The 21,190-nt window shown below is 33.9% G+C and overlaps 1 protein-coding gene across 1 annotated transcript in view; it reads left to right on the forward strand.

Moving 5' to 3' along the window:
- Positions 1-21,190, forward strand: part of LOC149072164 (protein O-mannosyl-transferase Tmtc3-like) — a 101,134-nt gene that overhangs the window by 75,002 nt on the left and 4,942 nt on the right. The window contains exons 13-16 of the mRNA XM_089246805.1: positions 3,384-3,518; positions 5,162-5,244; positions 13,993-14,065; positions 17,456-17,542. Of these exons, the coding sequence (XP_089102931.1) occupies positions 3,384-3,518; positions 5,162-5,244; positions 13,993-14,065; positions 17,456-17,542 (378 nt within the window). The remainder of the gene's footprint in view (positions 1-3,383; positions 3,519-5,161; positions 5,245-13,992; positions 14,066-17,455; positions 17,543-21,190) is intronic.

Genomic DNA, 21,190 nt, shown 5'->3' on the forward strand with positions numbered 1-21,190 from the left:
CTTTATTTTTTTATTATTTTGCTTTGATGCCTTTGGACATGTTTTTGTGTTCACATATTTTTAGATTTATATTTTGAATTCCTTGACACATTCATTATGTAAACACTTTTATTATTCTGCCACACACATGACAGAAATTGTTTTCTTCACAAACATTTTTTCCCCTTCCTGTCGATATTATGTCATGTAATTACTGTTTTCCCCATCGAAATGCTTGAACTTTTGCAATCATATATTCTAATTTTGATCAAAAAGAGTGACATTTTTTTCCTTTTTTTTTTAAGACGCTTTCACATTATTGCATTTTGTTTCCACTTTTGGATTATGTTGAAAGGCACCAGACATAAAGGTATACACCCAGTGGCCAAAAACTTAGGAACACCCTGCTACTCACCACTAATATCATGTGGGACCTCCTCTGGCTTTTTGGTGACAGCAGATATTCTTCTAGGTATGGACTCTCCCAGTTGCTGAAACCATTGAGGAGGAATATTAGCCCATGCTAACAAAATGGCAGTGCTTAATTCCCTCATATTAGAAGGTAGTATTTGAGATAATTCCAGCCTTGTGGGAGCGTGCACTGTGCTGCTGGAAATAGCCTTCATCTTCAGGAAACATTGTGGCCATAAATGGGTGCATGTGGTCAGTAACGATATGAAGGTAGGCACTGGCATTGGTGAATAGTTCCAATGAAAATAAAGGACCAAGAGTATACCAGAAAAATGCTCCCCAGATCGTGATTCTGCCACTACTTGAACAGTTGTATTGTGGCATGCCAGATCCATGGCTTCATGCTGCTTGTGTCACACACGGATCCTGCCATCAATGCTATGGAGAAGAAATCTTGACTCTCGTCAGGCCAGACAACTTCTTCCATTTATCAAGTGTCCAATTTTGGTTTCCTCTAACCCACAAAAGCCATTTGCTGCAAAACGAAAGGGACTCTTGTTCGCATCTGCTATTAAAACCAATCCGTTCTTCACAATCTGTTTTGGAGAGCATACAGATATGCTTTGCTATGATCCTGAGTTGTTGAGCCAGTTGACTGGCACCTCTTTCGTTCACAAGCGATTTCTGCCCACTATTTTGCTTTCAGTAGAAAGCTGAAGTTTTTTGGCTTAGCTGCCATTCTTTGAAGAATCAAGATACTGTTGTACAAAAAAAGCCAAAAAGGTTAGTGACTTCGGAGATACTTAAACCGCCCCCTTCTGGTACCCACAATCATACCACATTCAAAGTCACTCAAATCTTGTTTTCCCTATGAACAGACAAATTGCAACATTAACTGGTGCTTCTAACCAGGAGAAAGGTTTTTATCAGCAAATTTAGTTTATTATGTCAGTGCGCGTGCTGCACGGATGATTGGAAATTTGAGTGAGGGGTATTCGTATTTTTTTGGCCACTGAGTTTAGATGTAAATTAATATTAACATTCCCACAGTTTGATTAACAAATTAGATTAGAGCTTTTTTCTAAGGTGGAAGTACCTTGAAGTTACTCTCACAGTACTTTTGCGGCCTTTTGTGTGCTAAGTTGCTTAGTTTTTTTGGGAGCTCATGATTTTTGAGCAGTGGTCTGGGGCATTTACCCGGAAAGTGAAAGGACGTGGGTTCGATTCCCTGCTAGGGCAGTGTTGAATTTTCTTTTCTAAATGTATGTTCACATCAGCAAAGATATATTTAGGGAAATATAGGCTTATTCAAAGGTTTTTGAATAAGCCTATTGTTACATTTGCTCAAATGTAGCCGATACACTTATTGGTTGCAGTTTTCAAGTTTCATAAAAGAAATTCTATAAGTGTAATGAGGGCCTTAAGCATGTTTTTTTATTTGTATATTCAACTTAATCTCTGCTCAAACCCCAGTTAAATGTCTGCTCAAACTCTTTTCTTCAATTGATCTTTGATTAACGTTTTGAAATACATTTTGGAAATGCTGAAAATTAAAGTTTTAAATGCAGAATGACAATGTATCTGAAGTTTTTTATTGCACACTTTTTTTAATATTTAAAATGTTGCAATCATGATGACATTTTAAATTACATATGTTTACAATCATGGCATTATTTCTATGTCATATTGTATGCATATCTATGTATTATATGTTTTGTTTAGTTAACACTTAAATGGCCGCATATTATTTCCCATAGCCCTACTCTATGACCGGTGATTTTCTCGTTTGGAAATAAAAAACAAATACATATATAAATGAAAAACAAATACTTATACAATGAAAAACATGAATACATACAAATTAATAATCGAGAAATCTCGTTGCCGGTCTTTCACGTCTCAGCATTGAAACACGAGAAATCTCGTGAGCAGTTCTTTAAGTGTTAATAATGATAAACAATGCACACTGGTCACAAAAGGCAAACAAAAAAAACCTGAATTTGCTTATTATTCTGTTGTGCTGTTAACTGATACAGTGATCAGGGTTCAGAGTTGCTGTGTGTGTTCATACTTGAATGAATGTGGCAGATATATGTGGAATATTCAAACATTTTGTGTTATTCCATGATTAAGACTTTTCATCAGCACATGTTGTGTGCTCTGCTATGTTGCACATCATCAGGTGACAGCAAGCAAGATGGAACAACTTCCTAATAAGACTGGGACCTATACTGCCACTTTGGCTGGTGATTTTATCATAGATGTACAGCAGAACAAATGATACATTGATGTTGGTATGCCATGGCTGCTTCTGATTGGTTTGTGGACGGGGAGAGGGGTTTAGAAGCTTCAAATTTGAATAGAAGATCAGAATTTTTATATATAATATTTGTTTCTTTATTGCTTTGATCTTGGTCTCCTGTATTATTAGATACCATTTTTCAGTCAAATGTTGTGCTTTTATTATATTGATTCAATTTGGTCTGACATTTTTTGTAAAATCTCAGATTGAATTGAATCCATATTACCAAAATATGATGTCTCCATGATTTTCAAATCCACAAACAATGGTTACCCTTAGTCAATCAGCCAAGGATCCTGGGGACCTCCTCTCAGCTGCAGGAGTCTACAGGATCTTTTGTTCCTATGGATCTGTCTACATTGGCACCAAGGAGGTTGTCTAAGATTGGAAGTCTCTCAAAAAGGTTGTCTGAGGTCGAAAGTATCTCAAGGAGGTTGTTTTGTCTTCTTGCTTGCTGTTATCTGCACTGATGATGTCAACCGCATTAGTGGATGAAACATATGCTGATGAAAAGTATCATTGTATAACAGTTAGAATAGTTTGAATATTCCTGCAATCTCCAACCATGAATGCCTACCCTCTGTCTTCAATATGATATATGTTTCAACTCGTACCATATGCATATATTGATATGTTGCAGTTATTCTCTTCTTTCCTTATCTCGTTATTATTCATTTTTCTATACATGTAGGCCAAGAACTTACTTCCACGTCCTAGACCAGGAGAACACTACCAAGCACGTATTGCACCCAGCCATCTGAATGTTTTCCTAAATTTAGCAAACCTAATTTCTCGCAATGGCAATCGTCTTGAAGAAGCTGATGCAGTACGTTCGTATAAGTACTTCATTCGTACATGAAGTATATGAAGGGTAGGGGAAAAAATGCTTTCAGTCCAAAAAAATCAAAATTGATGTTTGTGCATTTTTGTATAGTTCAGCAACATCTCTTTCAACCATGAAAACACGAGACAAAAATGCTTTCAGACTGCTGTAATAAGTGATGAAAGATACATCATAAAAGGGGATCAATGTATTTGGTCATAACATGTTTTTAGTCTCCTGAAAGCATTTTTCCCCCGACCCTTCTATTTACAGTGTGTATATATCACTGTATCAGTACTACAACTAGGTAACTCAATTTGAGATGTAGAAAAATATGTTTAAAGACTGAATAAAGTGCATATTTAACATTATATTACATAAAAAGAAACAAGAATAACTTTTTGCTTAGGCTTGTGTTACAGATTTCCTAGTTGTAGCATATTGAAGTGCATGGTAAGACGTCAGGGCTGGAGAAATCTAAAAACATGCCCAGTCGGGCATGTAACTTAAAAAAATACATGCAAATCAATATTTTACATGCCCGAAAAACATTGCTCAGTTTTCGTTTTTGAGCAAATTTTTCTCATGCATTCAAAACAAACGTGCTATCTATTGATGAAAATATGCAGATAATATAGAAAATTAATAGCATTGCACTACATTAAAAAATCAAATTATTCCTTTGTTTGATAAAATCTCAAATTTTTCTACAATACTAAGGAATTTCCCACACTGACCGATTTTGGACAATTTTTTCCTGAGTTTTAATCAGTGATGGCCACCTAGTCTAAGGCTGGTATTGCACTAACCTTGACAAATGCAACCAATGTGCACACTGGTGTGTGTTACACTCGATCGAATATACAACTGATAAGCTCATTGGTTGCATTTGTAAAGTTTTATAAAAGAACTTTCATAAAATTGTTATAATGTGGCCTAAGGAAATTTCCCTTTTCATAATATTCCCCCCATATATTCAAAAAATTTTCCCTTTTGAGCAAATTTTTCCCATGCATTCAAAACAGATGAGATGAAAATACGTAATCAAAAATTTAAATAATGATATATATATATATGCATTTTTCATTTGTTTGAACTCTCAAAATTTCCCATGAACCCTAAAAAACTTTTAATACTATTTTTTTTATTTTTTACATGCCCACATTGAGCATGTGATTGAAAAAAAAATGTTTGAGGGGAATTTATGCATTTCCCGTGCATGATGGGCAATAGATTTGTCCAGTCCTGTAACACATATCATTTTTACGTGAAAAGCAAAAATAATAAAAATCGTCCTAGGTCTGAGTCCTGTTAGCCCCACCTTTGTGAGGGCTATGTACATATTACTTGTATTGCGAGAAGTATATCATTTATCAAGTAAAATCTTAAATTTTTTTGAAACTTTTTCTGGTGTTGCAAGTTATTGCTCATTGATTGAGTCAAAATTGGTTTAAAAATTTTTGCTCGTCTTGAAAAAAAGTTGCAAACTGAGTTAATCATAATCCAAAGTTTTTCTTAATGATTTTTTCTACCGCAGTATGGCCAGTATACACTTTTATTATGACAACAGTGTATACTTTTCACCATTTTTTACAATTTTTCTTATTCATGATGTTGAAATTTATTTTAATTCATTTTTTATTCAGTTGTATAGGCAAGCTATTGGAATGAGAACTGATTACATACAAGCTTATATCAATAGAGGAGATATCTTAATAAAGTTAAACAGGTAAAATTTTTTTTAAATATATGCACGGTGATTCAAAACTCAATGTGCAAACTTTTAGGGGAAGGTAGAAAACACAAAAACAAAGCAGAATCACGTAGGAATGTATGACTAGAGACCCCATCCTGATCAGCTGGAGGATAAATGAAGATGCAGAAATGACAAGCCAATAATAGGTAGAAAAGCTCTTTATTTAGCTGTCCTCGTGCGCGATACTTTGCACGAGGACAGTACGTGTACACCTTAAGTTTCACAACAAGTGCTCAAAGTTTTTACCTATTTTTTGCGATTCATTTTTTTTTGTGTGTGTGTACAATTCTGTTTTGTTTTTGTGTTTTTTACCTTCCCTAAAAGTTTGTACAGCAAGTTTTAAATCACTCTGTACATATTTGCTATAATGATTATTAATTATTTTTAATTCATTCTGCTGATACATTTTTGCATGAATATATACAGGGTGAACATGACATGTTCTGCCAAACAAAAGGGGGGTGATAGAGGAGCCCAAGTGGAACATTAAACACCCAACCAACCCTGCCCTATCTCAAACTCTATTCGAGCTATGGTGGATAATGTGCCAAGTCTGAAAGATTGTTGTTTCATAATACCCTAAAAATCCGGCAGAGTTATTATGAGTCACTCATAAAAAAATTATAAATATTAATATTTTGAGAACGTCAACAGAGGCCAAGATTGATTTTAAAAATCCAGCAACCATAGAGTTTTAGAGTGGCATCATTCAAATAACACTTGATTGAGGTTACAGCACAGATAAAGAAAGTTTTTTTCCCTCGCTTAGTATTCAACAGAAAAAAAAGGACAGCTAAAGTGTTTAGAGTGAAAATAAATTTTTATACATATCACAAAGAAGTGCGGGAGGCAATGCATAGTCAACTGTTGTCATTGTTAATAATTTTTTGTGGCTTCAATAATTTGACTGTACCACTAATTTTTTGTTTTATGTGTTTCTGGGTCAGATGAATGTACTTGAATTTTTTCATAATTTTTTGGGACCAACACCTTTGATTCTTTCCTTGTAAGTGCAATGTTTGTTGAGATATTTGTATTCGAAAAATGATGGAAAGTTGGGAAAAAACAGCATTAAATGCAGGTAAAATGGTTTACCCACACATTTAACATTGCATTTTTCCAACTTCCCCCCTTTTTTGGTCTTTACATTGACAAGTGTATTGTATTTAAAATTAAATATTATAACTAAGAAAAAAAGGCATTAAAAAAATAATTTTCGTGGGGCAATATGGAATAGTTAGATAATATGGAATGGGGGTTCAAAATGAAGAAAACTAATTCAAACTAATCTAAAACAATATTTAATGAGTCCATGACAGTGAAAAATAAAAATTTCATTGGTTGTTTTTGTAGTTGATGACGGTAGTGTCAATGTATTCACAAGAGTCAGTATATTACAAGAGAGTCACAAATGCAATCTGCCTATTCTGCTCCAAAACAGTCAAGGTGGGCCCTGAGAGAAGGGGACCCACATTATTTCTAGGCTTTTCCTCTTCTATCTTACTAAACTTTCCATGTTCAAAAGATATTCTAGCCAGGGCCACAGCATGCCTTCCCATGGCCCAGGGACAACTTTCTCGTAGGGGCTCCCTGAAAGGGTTATTATGCCAAATGTGGGGAAATTTCTTATGGGGCTCTCATTCAACTCAGGCCTCGGTTGCCCTAGCCTAGTTATGGGCGTGATTCTAGCCCAACTTGGATAATACTCATAGTATTTCATATTGCCAAACTCACCATCTGTGAAAAAATAATGTTCCATCTAACTAGAGAGAGTTGCTAGCTAAAAATGAACACATTGCAATGAAATAGAACACTTGTGATGTACATTGTGCTTAGTTTAAATTATTTGGCTTATTTTCAAAAATTAATAAACACTTTTGGAAACTTGCCAAAGTAAATTTCTGGAAGTGGAAAAACAAATTTTCTCCTGTTGCAGCCGTGATGATGGTAACAACCATATATACGACACTGACTCTATAGCATCATGGGGACATTTTGAAGTTGTTTATCACTGTTCTCCACTTGGAGGCGATACCTGAAGGCAGAGAAAACATGGTATTCCATATTACCTGACTTTTTGTCAAAGGGAAGAGGGTGGTAGACGAGTTCAAGTGAAACATGAAACACCCTACCAACCCTGTCCTATCTTGAACCATTTTCAAGTTATGTTGGATAATCGATTATGAAAAAAATGCATCAAGTGTGAGAAAACCTGAATTTGTGAACTTTCTGAAAAACCTACACACAAATTGAACACATACTTGGAAAGAGCAGAAAAAAATCCTATAAGTGTAAACTGTTTTGATAGACGTACCTGTATTTAATGGCGAGCTATAAGCACTGAAATATTAGAAAAGTTCATAATCAAATTTTTGCCAATATTTTCAATTGCTAATTGTGCAAATGCTCTTCTAGCTACAATCAGTCAAATTTACCAAAAACTTGTCAATTGTACCAGCTTTCAAAAGAGCCCATAATGAACCATATCAATTTTCTGATTCAGGCGAAATGTAGCTTTTTATTTGCAATACATCACTAAAATCAGCATTTGTTGTAATAGACACCTTATAGATTTTGGCAACAAGTTCAATTTCCCACTTTGCTAATCTCTCAGTACTTGTAGCTCACCCTTAAATTCAGATATCCGGATAGAGGTGGTGTAACCTTATAGGATTTTTTTCTGCAAAATCTTTAACCACCAATTCAAAATTTTTGTATAATATCTACTTTGAAAAATGCTGATTTCAGTGCTGTATTGCAAACAAAAATCTAAATTTCTCCTGAATCAGAACACTGATATGGTTTATTGTAAGCTCTTTCAAAAGCTGGCAAAGTGGACAAGTTTTTAGTAAATTTGACTGATTATAACTAGAAGGGTGTTTGTACAATTGGCTATTAAAAATTTTGACAAAAATTTGATTTTGAAACTTTTCTAATCTTTCAGTGCTTGTAGCTCACCATAAAATCCAGATATGGTAGCAACAGCGAACAGCGTAGGTTGTGTTTACGTGTTGCTCCGTAATTTTTCATAATTTTTAGTAATTTTCACGAAGTTTGGTGGCTAATTTTTTTTTTAATAACAGGTTCAAACAATTGTTGATGAATTAATTTATGTAAGTGTTTAAGCTCCTGTCATCTAATTACATCGTTTAATCATGCCAGCTCCTGTCATTTAATTACATCGTTTAATCATGCCATCTCCTGTCATCTAATTACATCATTTAATCATGCCAGCTCCTGTCATCTAATTACATCGTTTAATCATGCCAGCTCCTGTCATCTAATTACATCGCTTAATCATGAAGTGTGGCACGTGCTCTGATTCAGTTGAGGTTTCCGATTCACTCAAATCTAGCGTGTGCCAACGAAGTTTCCATTTCACATGTGGCTGTTTCAGCGGTAAGGCTATACGTAAATTCTCACAGGATAAACAGTGGAAATGGACTTTTGTAGCGTGTACATCCTCCCCCAAAGATACTTTTGCAGGCGGTAGTGACTGCACGAATATTTCGGATTTCTTGGAGAGGATTATGCAACAAAACGCCGATCTCAAGGACTTCTTAACCAACAAGTTGGAAGAATTCAAACAAGTAATCGATTTCAATAATGCTGTCATAAAAAATCTGAAGAACTCTACAGTTCAGCTACAGAACAAAAATGAGGAATTGCAATCAAGGAATGAGGCTCTCGCAACCGAAAATATAGAGATCAAATACGAAATGTGGAAACTGCAATATGACATTACGATGACATTAACATGGAGATTACTAATGTCCCGGAATTAGAAAATGAGAATCTGTCCTAAATCTTATATCTTATCTAAGATCGAAGATTTGGCTGAATGTGAAATGATCAACAGCATAATGGTCACTCACCATGTGCCTAATATGAATAAAGACAAACTTAAACCGATTATCGTTCAATTCTCGTCCAAGCTGGTGCATGATCGGGTGTTGAAGAAACTGAAAGATAAGAAAGTAAGTGCATCAAAAATCAATTCACGATTCTCTACTATCCCGGTATATTTCAATGAACATTTAACTCCTGAGCTGAAGAAGTTGTTTTTCCTTGTACGAAAATTTAAAGCTGAGCATGACTATAAGTTTGGTTGGTTACGTGATGGCAAAATTTTTTTGCGAACGAATGAATCATTCAGAGTTGTACGAATAAACTCTGAAAAAGATGTATCTTTGATTTCTTTACTGATATAATAACTGAACCTGATTATGATTGTAAAATTATTACAAGTCTGGATGATATAAGTGCATTTTTTATGTCTTTACCTACCAAGTATAGTTTAAATACATTTCATACAAATATTCAGAGTTTGCGAGCTAGCTATGATAATTTTTTAGCCGAATTATCAGGTTGTTTAAACAAAATGTCTTTATTAATTTTTTCTGAAATCTGGATTTATAGTAATGAAGTGAACTTGTATAATAAGTTGGATGATTTCATCTCGTTTTTCTGTTGCAGAGAAAATAGCAGGTGGGGGGAATCATAGTCTTTGTACGGAAAAATCTGATTTTTAATCAGATTGATATTCATTTCACTGCAGCGGAAAAAAAAACAGACTATCTTACTCATGAAATTTTTGTGTGAAAAAAGCCACAAGATCTCTGACAGTGAAAAACTTATATGGAGAAAATTATTAAGACCTGTTTGCAGTGTTTCCAGATAAAGCCCTGGATAATATTACAGTCAAATCCTTTGTCCAGTTTCAGAAGATTCCAAGAAAGGAGAGGGGGGGGGAAGATTTTTTTTCTCCCAAGGAAATAACAACAATGTTAAAACCAGAGGTCGGGCACCACCAGCTCAACCAACACACCTACAGATAAAATTTTGTGTTTTTCCACTTCCTATAGGTATAAATAACAAGAAAATAAGATACAGCACATGGTCCTCTTATCTGTTGGTAGATACTGGCATGCTCCATTTACAAACACCTATGAATAGGATGAAGAGATTGAAAATAATGCCACTCTTTCGGGCATGGGCAGAGATATGGGGGCATGGGGGGCATTGCCCTCCAGTGTCAAAGGTGGAGTCGACTGATCTAATGTATATATGAATTGACATCACCATCATCGTGCTTCCCCTCCCCCAGCAATAATGACCGTACCCCTTAGACTTCCAAGTCTATCTCCGCCTATGCTTTCAGGTCCCTTTTATGTATAATTCTTCAAGAAAGGAAAAAAGAAAACATGCTTTTCAAGAATTTTAGTTTGTTATAGCAATTATGTTCTGATTTTCATCCATAAATAACCTGCTATAAGCGAATATTTTTTGTATCTTTAATATTAGTTGTTGACAATCACTTGCGAATTACTCGTAATAGTGAGATTCTCATTATAAGCCATATTCATTATAACAGACTTTTACTGTTGTTCAGGATGCTGTATGTGCATGTGTATTCTTTTTCTTTTTTTTTTGTTTAAGAGGTTTTCCCTATTAACCCTTCAAGTGGCATAGTAAGAAATCACCAAATCTCTTTCAAATTGCTATATCTTTTTTAATAATGATGGCTTTCTCCCAATTTTCAGCATGTACAAACTAACAAGTATAGTGAGAAGTGTTGCATTAAGAAATCAACTTTATAAAATACCTGGACTTGTCAATGCTAAAATAAGAGGCTTTTGAGGAGGTGAGATATCTGATCCACACATGCCACTTTAACAGTTAAAAAAAACTTTAATCCATATGGATGGAGGGTTTTGTATTTGTGTATGAATAGGTTTTTTTAAGTTACCAGCATTAAATGCAGGTAAAACGATTTAACCACATTTAATGATATTTTCTCCCAACTTTCCTCCATTTTTCAAATTTGAATATCTCTGCAAATATTGCACTTTGTAATGTGTGATTGTTTTGTTGGAATCAGGAGAGATATAAGCGCAACAACTCTCTAATTGGGTTTTTAGGCACAGGGGTATATAAGAAGTTAATTTTTTTTATTTCAATAACTATACAATTCCTTGCAATGTGAATGACATATTTGAGTGCAACAGGTTATTTGGATACTTTTTCTAATTGGAAGTATGCCTCTAGGATCAATGGTTCGCGAATAAAATACCATACACCCTGTTACAAATACAAATACAACGCCACAACAGGCAAAATGCCCAAAGAGATGGCTGATAAAAAGATGCCCATAAAAATATGGATGTCATATATTTCAAAAGAAAATAGCAGCCCAATTAAAAATGAAATTAACACAAATTATAAACAATATATACACATGATAAAATATTATACAATGCCCATAAAGAATACTTATGGTTGTCTTATTCTAAGAATGGATAGCTTCTCGATTTACCCCAACATGTTTATCGTATTTCTTATGCACCTTGTATAATGTTAGTTCTTGTTGTCAGAAAACAGCTAAAAATTTCAAGTCTGTAGCATATTTTCAGATATCTTTTACTCTATGGTGTAAACCAGGGCTGCAACTAGGTGTAGCAGGCAAGTGTGGTGGCCGGACCAGAGATGGCATGAATTTTACCCTTTAACCTCTTCTTCAATCAGGGTTGTTTGGTATAAACCAAGTGGTTTTTTAAAAAAAATTCCAATAAAAGTGGCCTAAATACTATTTTTTCCTTGAAAAATATGATATTCGTTCATTATTATCCAAATTTTTTTATTTTTACCACATTTTATATTCTTGGGGTATATTCTGATGGTATATCTTTAAATGGCATAAGATGGTATAAGTGGTTTTTAAAAGTCTCATAAAAGTGGCCTGAATATATACATTTTTTTCATATGAAGTATCTTAGTTATTTAAAGTTGTTAATTAGTTATATACAGAAGCCCAGAATTTCTCATTCTTACCACATTTTCTAACCTTTGGCTACATTCTGATGCTGTATCTTAAGCAAATTCATGAATAAGGATTGCATCACACATCTAAATGTAGCGGTGTATTATCTCACAGGTTTCTTTTTCCATTCACAAACAAGCAGCAACAGTAGTGACACCATCATGCATAAAGGGCAGGTGGTCCTATAATCCAATAAAGACACCAGCTGTCCCTAAAGGACAGACTAGTGTACTAGTAGTTACATTACCTCAAAGACATTTTCATTTTCTTTCCCAAAAGAAGTAGCACATCTCCTACTGTATATCTCCCAGTCTTAATATTCAATAGTTGTTTTTTTATACTTTCACTGTTAAGCCCAGTTCATCAAGGTTCTACCGTATAGTAGTAACAGATTTATGAAAAATAATCAGCTATATATAGGGAGATTATAATTAAAGTTTTGATTCCAAACTATACAATAAGTACTGGTCAGAATGACTTGAAAATTTGCATGGATACTCCTGAAGCAATAGAAATTTCTTTTGCAAAAAAAGCGCAAAATGTGCAAGTAGATGATGCTGTACTTGGCCAGCAGTGTAATCTATTTTGTGCAACCACATGATTTCGGCACTTCCACTGCATCAGTGTATGGATAGAGCAACTTCTACCAAGATGCACATTACAATACCAGCAAAGCAGCTGTGGAAGACCCATTTTGACAATAACAGAATGCAACTTAACCCTTTCAACTTCTGGCTGTGGGGGTACCTCAAAATGTTATGAACAGTGGTCAGATTGCAAACTGTGATGAATTGCAATCTCCAGCACTATATGTTAAAAGTTCCTCAGGAATATCAACGGGAGGGGGGGGGCGTGTTTGGTTTAATAAAGGTGAATTGCAAGCGCATCCACATCATGACCATGGCATATTCTGATCTGTTGTTGAACAAGAATTTTTGTGCTTTCACCTCATAGCCAGAACACGGAGGACAACATATTTAACATTTCTTGAGTAAGTTGTAGTTTTGTTCAATTACTTAATTTTTTTGTGGCGTTTCCATTAATTATGAAATCGTGCAATACTATAATTAAGTTATCATTTTGCTATGACTGGCTATCATTTCCATTGTGCAAGCAAATTTCCTACGTGTTGGATGATGTCATTAATTTTACATTTTAAAGTATTTTTTTCTACTTTACCAAATAAAATTGAATTTTTTCATGAATATTCATGTCAATTATCAAGTCATTCTGACAATGGTTATTTTTTTTACAGTGTTTTGAAATCAGAATCTTAGTTATAATCACCCTGTATATCGTAAATCATCGCTAATTAATCTGCATTATTTATGCTTCATTAATTACATTATATTCACCTAATTTTTATTATAATTTTTGTAAAATATCTTCCTAATTTAACATACTGAAAGTAACTGGAGAAAACATCTTTATATTATATGATTAATAATAACATTAAAAGAGTTTTTTTTCAAACACAAAGTAATCCATTGAGTTAAGCAAAAAATAATTAAATCGCAAAAGTTGGTTTTTGTTAAAATGTAAGAAATACTTATTGATTAATTAATATAGGAATAGTGTTAATTACATTAATAAACATTTTGTTTCAATTAATTACTAGAAGTTTGAATGATTTTTCAGAAATTTTATTGTTTTTAATTTTAATACTATTTAAAACAAAAAACCGGTTTAAACCAAAAAACTCATTTTTTTTTACCAACCCTGCCTTCAATATTACAAGGTGGCACCAAAATGCATTTATGCCCCGGCTAACCAAGCATCTAGTTGCAGCCCTGGTTTAAACTAAAAGTTATATGAACAATAGAGTAATTTGTGTCATTAAGGTTATGGAAATGATTGTTATGAAATATCTAACAATTGTTTTTTGTTTTTGTTTTTTTCAGAACAGGGGAAGCTCTGGAGGTTTATGAAAAAGCACTGCAGTTGGACAGCAGTAATCCTGATATATATTACAATGTAAGAATCTTTATATTCAGTATTATAACTCAAGCATGAAACAGAAAGCTATTTTTTATGATTATCCATCTTTTATTTTATAAATAAAAGAAGTAAAAATTGTATCAGAGTAAACAATTGTGATGGTGTAAATATTTGAATTGTTAAAGGTGACTATTGTATATTTTTTGTATAGTCCTATGTATAAGGGTGGATCAAATGAAAACAGAACAGTGGTTATAATTTGGTTTATTTTTGAGTGGTTACAATTTTGTCTATGCATACTAGGGAAAACAACTTAAGTGTACCCAAAATTAGAAGATAACAACAGCTAGACTTGTTTCGGAACTGTATGAAGTTTCTTCTTCAGTAGCAAAGACAAATAGTAGAAAGGGAAATACTCCTTATAGCAGGAATATTGAACTCCCTGTTCAAGACAGAGTCAAAGGGAGTGACCGGCAACAGGATAAAAGGAGGAGGAAAGAAAAATGGTGGATCCAATCACAGACGAGAATGTGATAATGATGCTGATGGAGAAAATAATTATTATTGTAGAAACTGGCCAGATTTTTGAGAAGGGTTGTGTGCTAGTTTTGTCACTAGCACACCAGTGGTCACTTTATTTCGACATTTTGTCTTGAATAATGAGTAACTCTCACTATAAGGAGTTTTTCTCTTTCTACTATTTGTCTTTGCTACTGAAGAAGGAACTTCATACAGTTCCGAAACATGCCTATCTGTTGTTCTCTTCTAATTTTGGGTACACTTACTTTGTTTTCCCTAGCATATTATGTCTTACACCCAAAAGGTCATTCATTTCCATGGGATATGTGTTGGTGGTTGGCCAAACAGTATCGACCAGCAGGCAATGTTGTACATCTGCAGAATGTTTGTGAGTAAGGAAGAACAACTTGTTGTTATTCTTTTTTAATGGAAGTTTTTTAATGGCAGAAGGAATTAGCATGGTGTATTATTACAGAGAATGTGCACTATCATTGATTCATATGCAGGACTGGCACAAGTATTTCCACTGTGCACTCACTTTCCTGTAGTGGAGTTTCTCTGTAATGATGGCACGTATGGAACCAAAACTCACTCTTTCCCATCTTGCTGATGTCCCTTTTAGTGTCAGTCTGTTTGAGCTGATTATCTGGTTGATTTCTTTCACCAAAGCATCTGTGATGACTAGGTCATGTGTCATCATTCACAGATTCCCATCCCTTGCTGATGTGCTTGTGCCTGCCCTGCAAGTCAATGACAGTGCATTTTCTCTATACACTGCCTTTGTTTGCCGATGCACTTTACAAACTCCAACCCCCAGAGGTTGCCTCCCTTACTTTTGCTCTACCTGTATACAAAAAATGTCACCACACTCATACTGAAAATGCACACACCTAATTATCAAAAAAATGTGGCCACACATACTTAAAATGCACACACCAAATTATAACCACTGTTCTATTTTCATTTGATCCACCTTTATCAGGTAATTTTTTTTTTCACTTTTTCATAAATCTCATGTTATTGAAAATACCTTTTTTTTTGTTTCTATTATAGCTGACTTGCTATTTCATGTCATGTAAAAGCAATACTTTGCTTTTATCTACGTTTGTAAAGCTATTGTTTATTTTATGAAATTGTTCATCTTTCACATTCCCCTGTATATACAGTGTGGGCAAGAAGTCCTAAACACATTTTAAAAGTAAATAAAAAATTTACCAATCAACATAAAAGGTGCAGTTTGCATTAAAGTACATATCATGGCTTAGAGTTTTTTTGTTAAATTGGAAGAAATAATAGTTCAAAATTTAACTCACAGGTGGTGCTGCATCCCAAAAAATTCTGAATATCACATAAAATGCAACATAAACAGTGTATAATTATAGTTTATGATGATTTGCATTACATAAAACTACCACATTTCAATATGAGCACCCTTTGAAGCTCAGGCCACATCTAAAAGGCAAGGGTGCTCATATTGAAATACAGTAGTTACATAACGCTAATTGTTATAAACATTAATTATACACTGTTTGTGTTGTATTTTATGAGTTACGATAGGTGTTTTGTGATACAGTGCCACCTGTGAGTAAACTTTTGAGCTATTTTTTAACTCTTAAAAAAGCATGATAAATATTTTAATTCAAACCACACCTTTTTGTGTCAACTAGTTCATTTTTTATTAATTTTTAAAATGTGTCCAGGACTTTTTGCCCACCCTGCATTTCAGATCTTAAAGATTTACTGTTTATTGATTTTACTGTTACATACTTCACATACATTTGGCGCTACATTTATGTACCCTAAAATTAGTTTTAAAAGGAGAGCTGCTATCTAATCTAGCACTTGATGAAAAAAAAGCTTCTGTTGTCATGTATTTCTTCAAAAAAGTATTTTGAAATTTAATACTGTATTAACCTCCTCAGTCCATGTGTCGCTTGTGGAAAACACTAAGCTGCACTTTAAAAAAGTCTACCCAGCTAAACGAAATGATCAAATAATGAAATGTAAACAGTTGGTAACACGCATGCATGTCTGTTGACAAACTTATTTTAAGCAGTTTCACACTGTTAAAAATAAGTGTAAAAAACATAAAATTAAAAATGACCTTGAGGACTAAGGTGGTTAATTTTTTTACATATTGTTTTAAAATGTGTCAATATTTCAAGCTTAGATATCAAAGAAAAAAAATCTCCAGACAAAAATTTTAATTTGTTCAGCTTTGTCTAAAAATTTTGTCTGTCTGTCTTAACCTGTTGTACCTTTTAGTGATACACCAGGATTGTAAATGGTCTGTAAAGTCTAGTTTAATCAGCTTTCAGAAAACTACATTTTAAGCCGAAGACAAAGCAGTCTATATTAAAAAATATATTATTAAATAAATAAATATATATATATATTTAAGAATGGGATGATTTTCTCTCTGTATTGAAAATCATCAGAGACATTTTAGAGAACAGTAGTTCATTGAACAAGTCTGAGTTTCTGAAAAATTTAGAAATTATTCTTTGCACATTATTGATTTTTCTTTTTCATTTATCCAGAGGTTATGGAAATATCAAAATTTGACAGAACTCTGTATGTCACCTGTTATGATGGATCTTCTAAGTTTAATCCTTTGGCTGTGGGGAATAAAGCCTTTCTTATGTGCAATAAAAAAATTGTTTTTCCTGTACTGCAAATTATCAGAAAGCAATTTAGCAGACTACTACACTCATCATCTATAAGACAATGGGAGTAGTTTAATGGTTAAGCACTTATTTAAAAAAGAAAGATGTATTGATTTATGTTGAAAGAAGTTCCCCAATTTGCCAAAAAAAATATTTTAGCAAATTACATATATGCTAACTGATTGTATATTGCAATAGTTAGGGTGTTGATGCTACTGATCTTACCTTTCTTATCTTTCAGCTTGGTGTGGTACATCTTGAATTGAACAAAGTCAAAGATGCTTTATTATATTTTGATAAAGCTTTAGAATTGGATCCTGAACATGAAGTATGCGCTGATACTTGTAAATAAACCATAATATCAATTTAATAAATTGATTTCATACATTTTTTTTGTTCAACATCAACAAATACTACTATTTTAGTGAAACCCCATTGTTTAAAGGATGTTAGGCCATCATGGTTAAGTTTTTCCTTCTCAAACATATGTTCAAGTCTTCCATGAATCTTTAGGAAATGATGATAGAGCTTATATCTTTGAACTTCCGTGTTTTGACTTCCACTGATCTGTAAAGATTTATCAACTAGGTATGAGTTGTTCAGGACTCCCACTTGTCCTACTTTTCTTACGTTTTGGTAAAATGTCCCACTTTTGTCCTACTTTCTAATTTTTGTTCTACTTTTCTTACTTTTTACCAAATCCATGTCAACAAAATTCATGTAATTGATTTTAATTGAGGAGGGAATCATCAATATATTACCAAATAATACAAATATACTAGATTGCAATTAATGATTCTACCAAAGCAAAAATTTTATCATTTTTCATGTTATTTGAGGAGTGTATGTGGATTATTTAGTTTATTATTTTTTCTTTTGCTTAGTTTGATGGTTCAATGAGTAGTGATTAAAAACTTCTGTCTGGATGAAAAAAATAATTTTATACTTACTTTAGTGTACATTTTGTGTATAGGTGAAACAACAGTTTGTATAACAAAGCAGTTGGATACATTGGTCTATTCTAGGTTTGGCAATTCTGATATTACCCAATAGAATTCTTGTATTCTAGTAGTATTCATAGCCCAATGTCTTCTGTATTTTTAGGACATTCAGAGGCATAAACAATGTTTACAAAGCTCTGCAAAGAGCTAGAAATGAAAATGCTTCATTTCTCAAAAATGATGAGGATACATTGAACATTAAAATGTAACAAATCCCTTTGAAAAAGGATGGACAGTGCAGTAAAACCATCTGGTTCACCTTTACTTATTTACATTGGACCTTGTAATTTACACATTTTGCACTGTGCTTTTGCAAGTGATCCTGTAGGAGCGTCATTCTTAAAAAATTTACGTGTCTTCATAATTTGCTGTGCATTGTTGGAGAGAGTTGATGGACTGGACTTTGGAAGACTTTAAAAAAAAAGAATGTAATATATATTGTGAGGAGAGACAGAAACTAATTATCTGTGGTTGCTACTAAATTTTTTTGGCCAAAAACTGTTTTTATTACCAAGTCATTTCTGTCATTTTGCTTTGGCTTGAGTGTCTTATAGAATACTGAAATACTGCTATGAATTTTTTTATTTTTTTTTATTTTCTAAAAAAAAAAAAATTGAGGTTTTTTTTATTATGGTATTATATTGTCTTGGGGGGTCCTTCCATTCCCTCATCCTACTTTTTAGTCCTACTTTTTCTCATTTTTTGAGTGTGAGCCCTGGTTTTTTGGTTTGTTGATGTCTTGGCATTGGAGCTCAGGATAGATTGAGTTGAAGTTTTCATCTTAGTGCATGAATCACTGGTGATTTTTATTTCTTTTCTAAATGTTTATAGACTACAAATTTTTTCTTAAATATGTGGAGATTGTAATTTTAATCTCTTGATAACCCTTAGGTATTGCTGAAAAGAACAGGTTTCAGGTTCCTATTGTCTTTTAAACTGGAATAATAAAACAATATATATATATATACAGGGTGGCGCCCGTGGCCTCGACCCACTTTAATCCGCCACTGGGTGTGTATATAACTAACTTTAGTCAAAAAATGCAATTTATTATCTCACATGCAAATTTTCTAATTGCTGCTGAAATTTCTGAGGGGTGGGGGAAAATGAAGGACTGCCAGAGAGAAATCGCAGTAAAAAAAATGCATTTCACGGGGCAAAAAATGTTCAAATGATCAGGTGACCATATTTCATAGAGAAAAATAGGTTAAACTGGGATCTTAAAAATAGGGCAAAATACGGGACATTGCCAATTGTCATCAAAAACGTTTCCAGAAGTAGGCAGAATCACCAATTACAATTGCTGAAAAATTGCGGAAAAAACGTTGAACTTTGAAAATATGTGAGATGAATATTTATATATTTCATAATTATCATAATATAATTGATATACAGGGTGATTATAAAAAAACTATCCCGACATATGGGCCCTAACTATCATACCATTCACAGAAACTGAATGAAATTTTGGCATAAGGTATTTTGATGTATGCGCTCAAGAATGATATGGAAAACAACAGTGTCACTCTAACAGTTACGGTTACAGTGAGAAAATTTCGAACATATCAAATGGCAACACCAAGTTTCTTGTATTGGAATGTGATCTCCATTGTGAAAAACCCTAAATAGTGTTCGAACGGCAACTGTAGCATGAAAATCACCGGCAGTAGATAGGCTAAAAGTGAGGACAACCAATAAGGACAGAGAAGCAGCATAAAATAAAGCATTTTATTGTGTTTCACAAATTTTCCACATGACCTTGTGGAGGACTAATCAGGCTGGGATGTCAGCCGAAGAAACGGTGTGAAGAATGAAACGAACATTAATGCTCTGGTGCACGGCAAAGTCCTTTTTACTTTTTCCTTGCCTAGCTCCGGGGATTTTCGTGCTACAGGTGCCATTCCAACGCTATTTAGTGTTTTTCAGTATGGAGATCGCATTCCAATACAAAAAACTTGGTGTTGCCATTTGATATTTTCGAAATTTTCTCACTGTAACCGTAACTGTTAGAGTGACACTTGTTTTCCATATCATTCTTGAGCGTATACCTCAAAATACCTTATGCCAAAATTTCATTCAGTTTCTGTGAATGGTATGATAGTTAGGGGCCCATATGTCAGGATAGTTTTTTATAATCACCCCGTATATATATATATATATATATATATATATATATATGGTACCTTAAACTCTCACTAATCTGACACATATGAGACTAGAGTATGCCGGATTATCAAATTTGCTGAATTACTGGAAAGTAGTTGAAAAAAAAAATTTTTTTTTTTTTTATTTTCTAAAAAAAAAAAATTGAGTTTTTTTTTTATTATGGTATTATATTGTCTTGGGGGGTCCTTCCATTCCCTCATCCTACTTTTTAGTCCTACTTTTTCTCATTTTTTGAGTGTGAGCCCTGGTTTTTTGGTTTGTTTATGTCTTGGCATTGGAGCTCAGGGTAGATTGAGTTGAAGTTTTCATCTTAGTGGATGAATCGCTGGTGATTTTTATTTCTTTTCTAATGTGGCCGCTGTGGTGGTCGAGTGGTTATAGTGACGGACTCGCGATGCGAGGATCCGGGTTCGAACCCCACAGTGGTGGTCGGCTGAAGCTGGTTTTCTGTGGTTGCCAACTTCAAAACGCAAATGCGAGCTGATCTCCCCGTTAAAAAGTCTCGCCACAGAGAGCAACAGTCCTACAACGATAAATCATTCAATCATAACACTTCACTCATAGTTAGAAAAACTGGTGGCAGATGGCAGCACTACACATAACAAGCATTACAGAGAAACAAAAAACTTCACGTCAGGTTTCACTACACGTACACGCACATTCCCGCATGTACCGATTCGTTGGGGGTTCCGCGGCGGGGGGGGGGTGGTGTAGCAGTAGTAGGTAGGGCCTCCAAAAAATGGCTCGGGGATCCATGATGTTCTTAAGTCAGCCACCTCGTTGGGCAGTTTGCCTGTTGTGGCGTTGAA

The sequence above is a fragment of the Pholcus phalangioides genome, unplaced genomic scaffold (genome assembly GCF_987345545.1).
Source record: "Pholcus phalangioides strain wild (caught in Gottingen) unplaced genomic scaffold, Ppha-v1.0 ptg000017l_1, whole genome shotgun sequence".
In the NCBI taxonomy this organism is placed as follows: Eukaryota; Metazoa; Arthropoda; class Arachnida; order Araneae; family Pholcidae; genus Pholcus; species Pholcus phalangioides.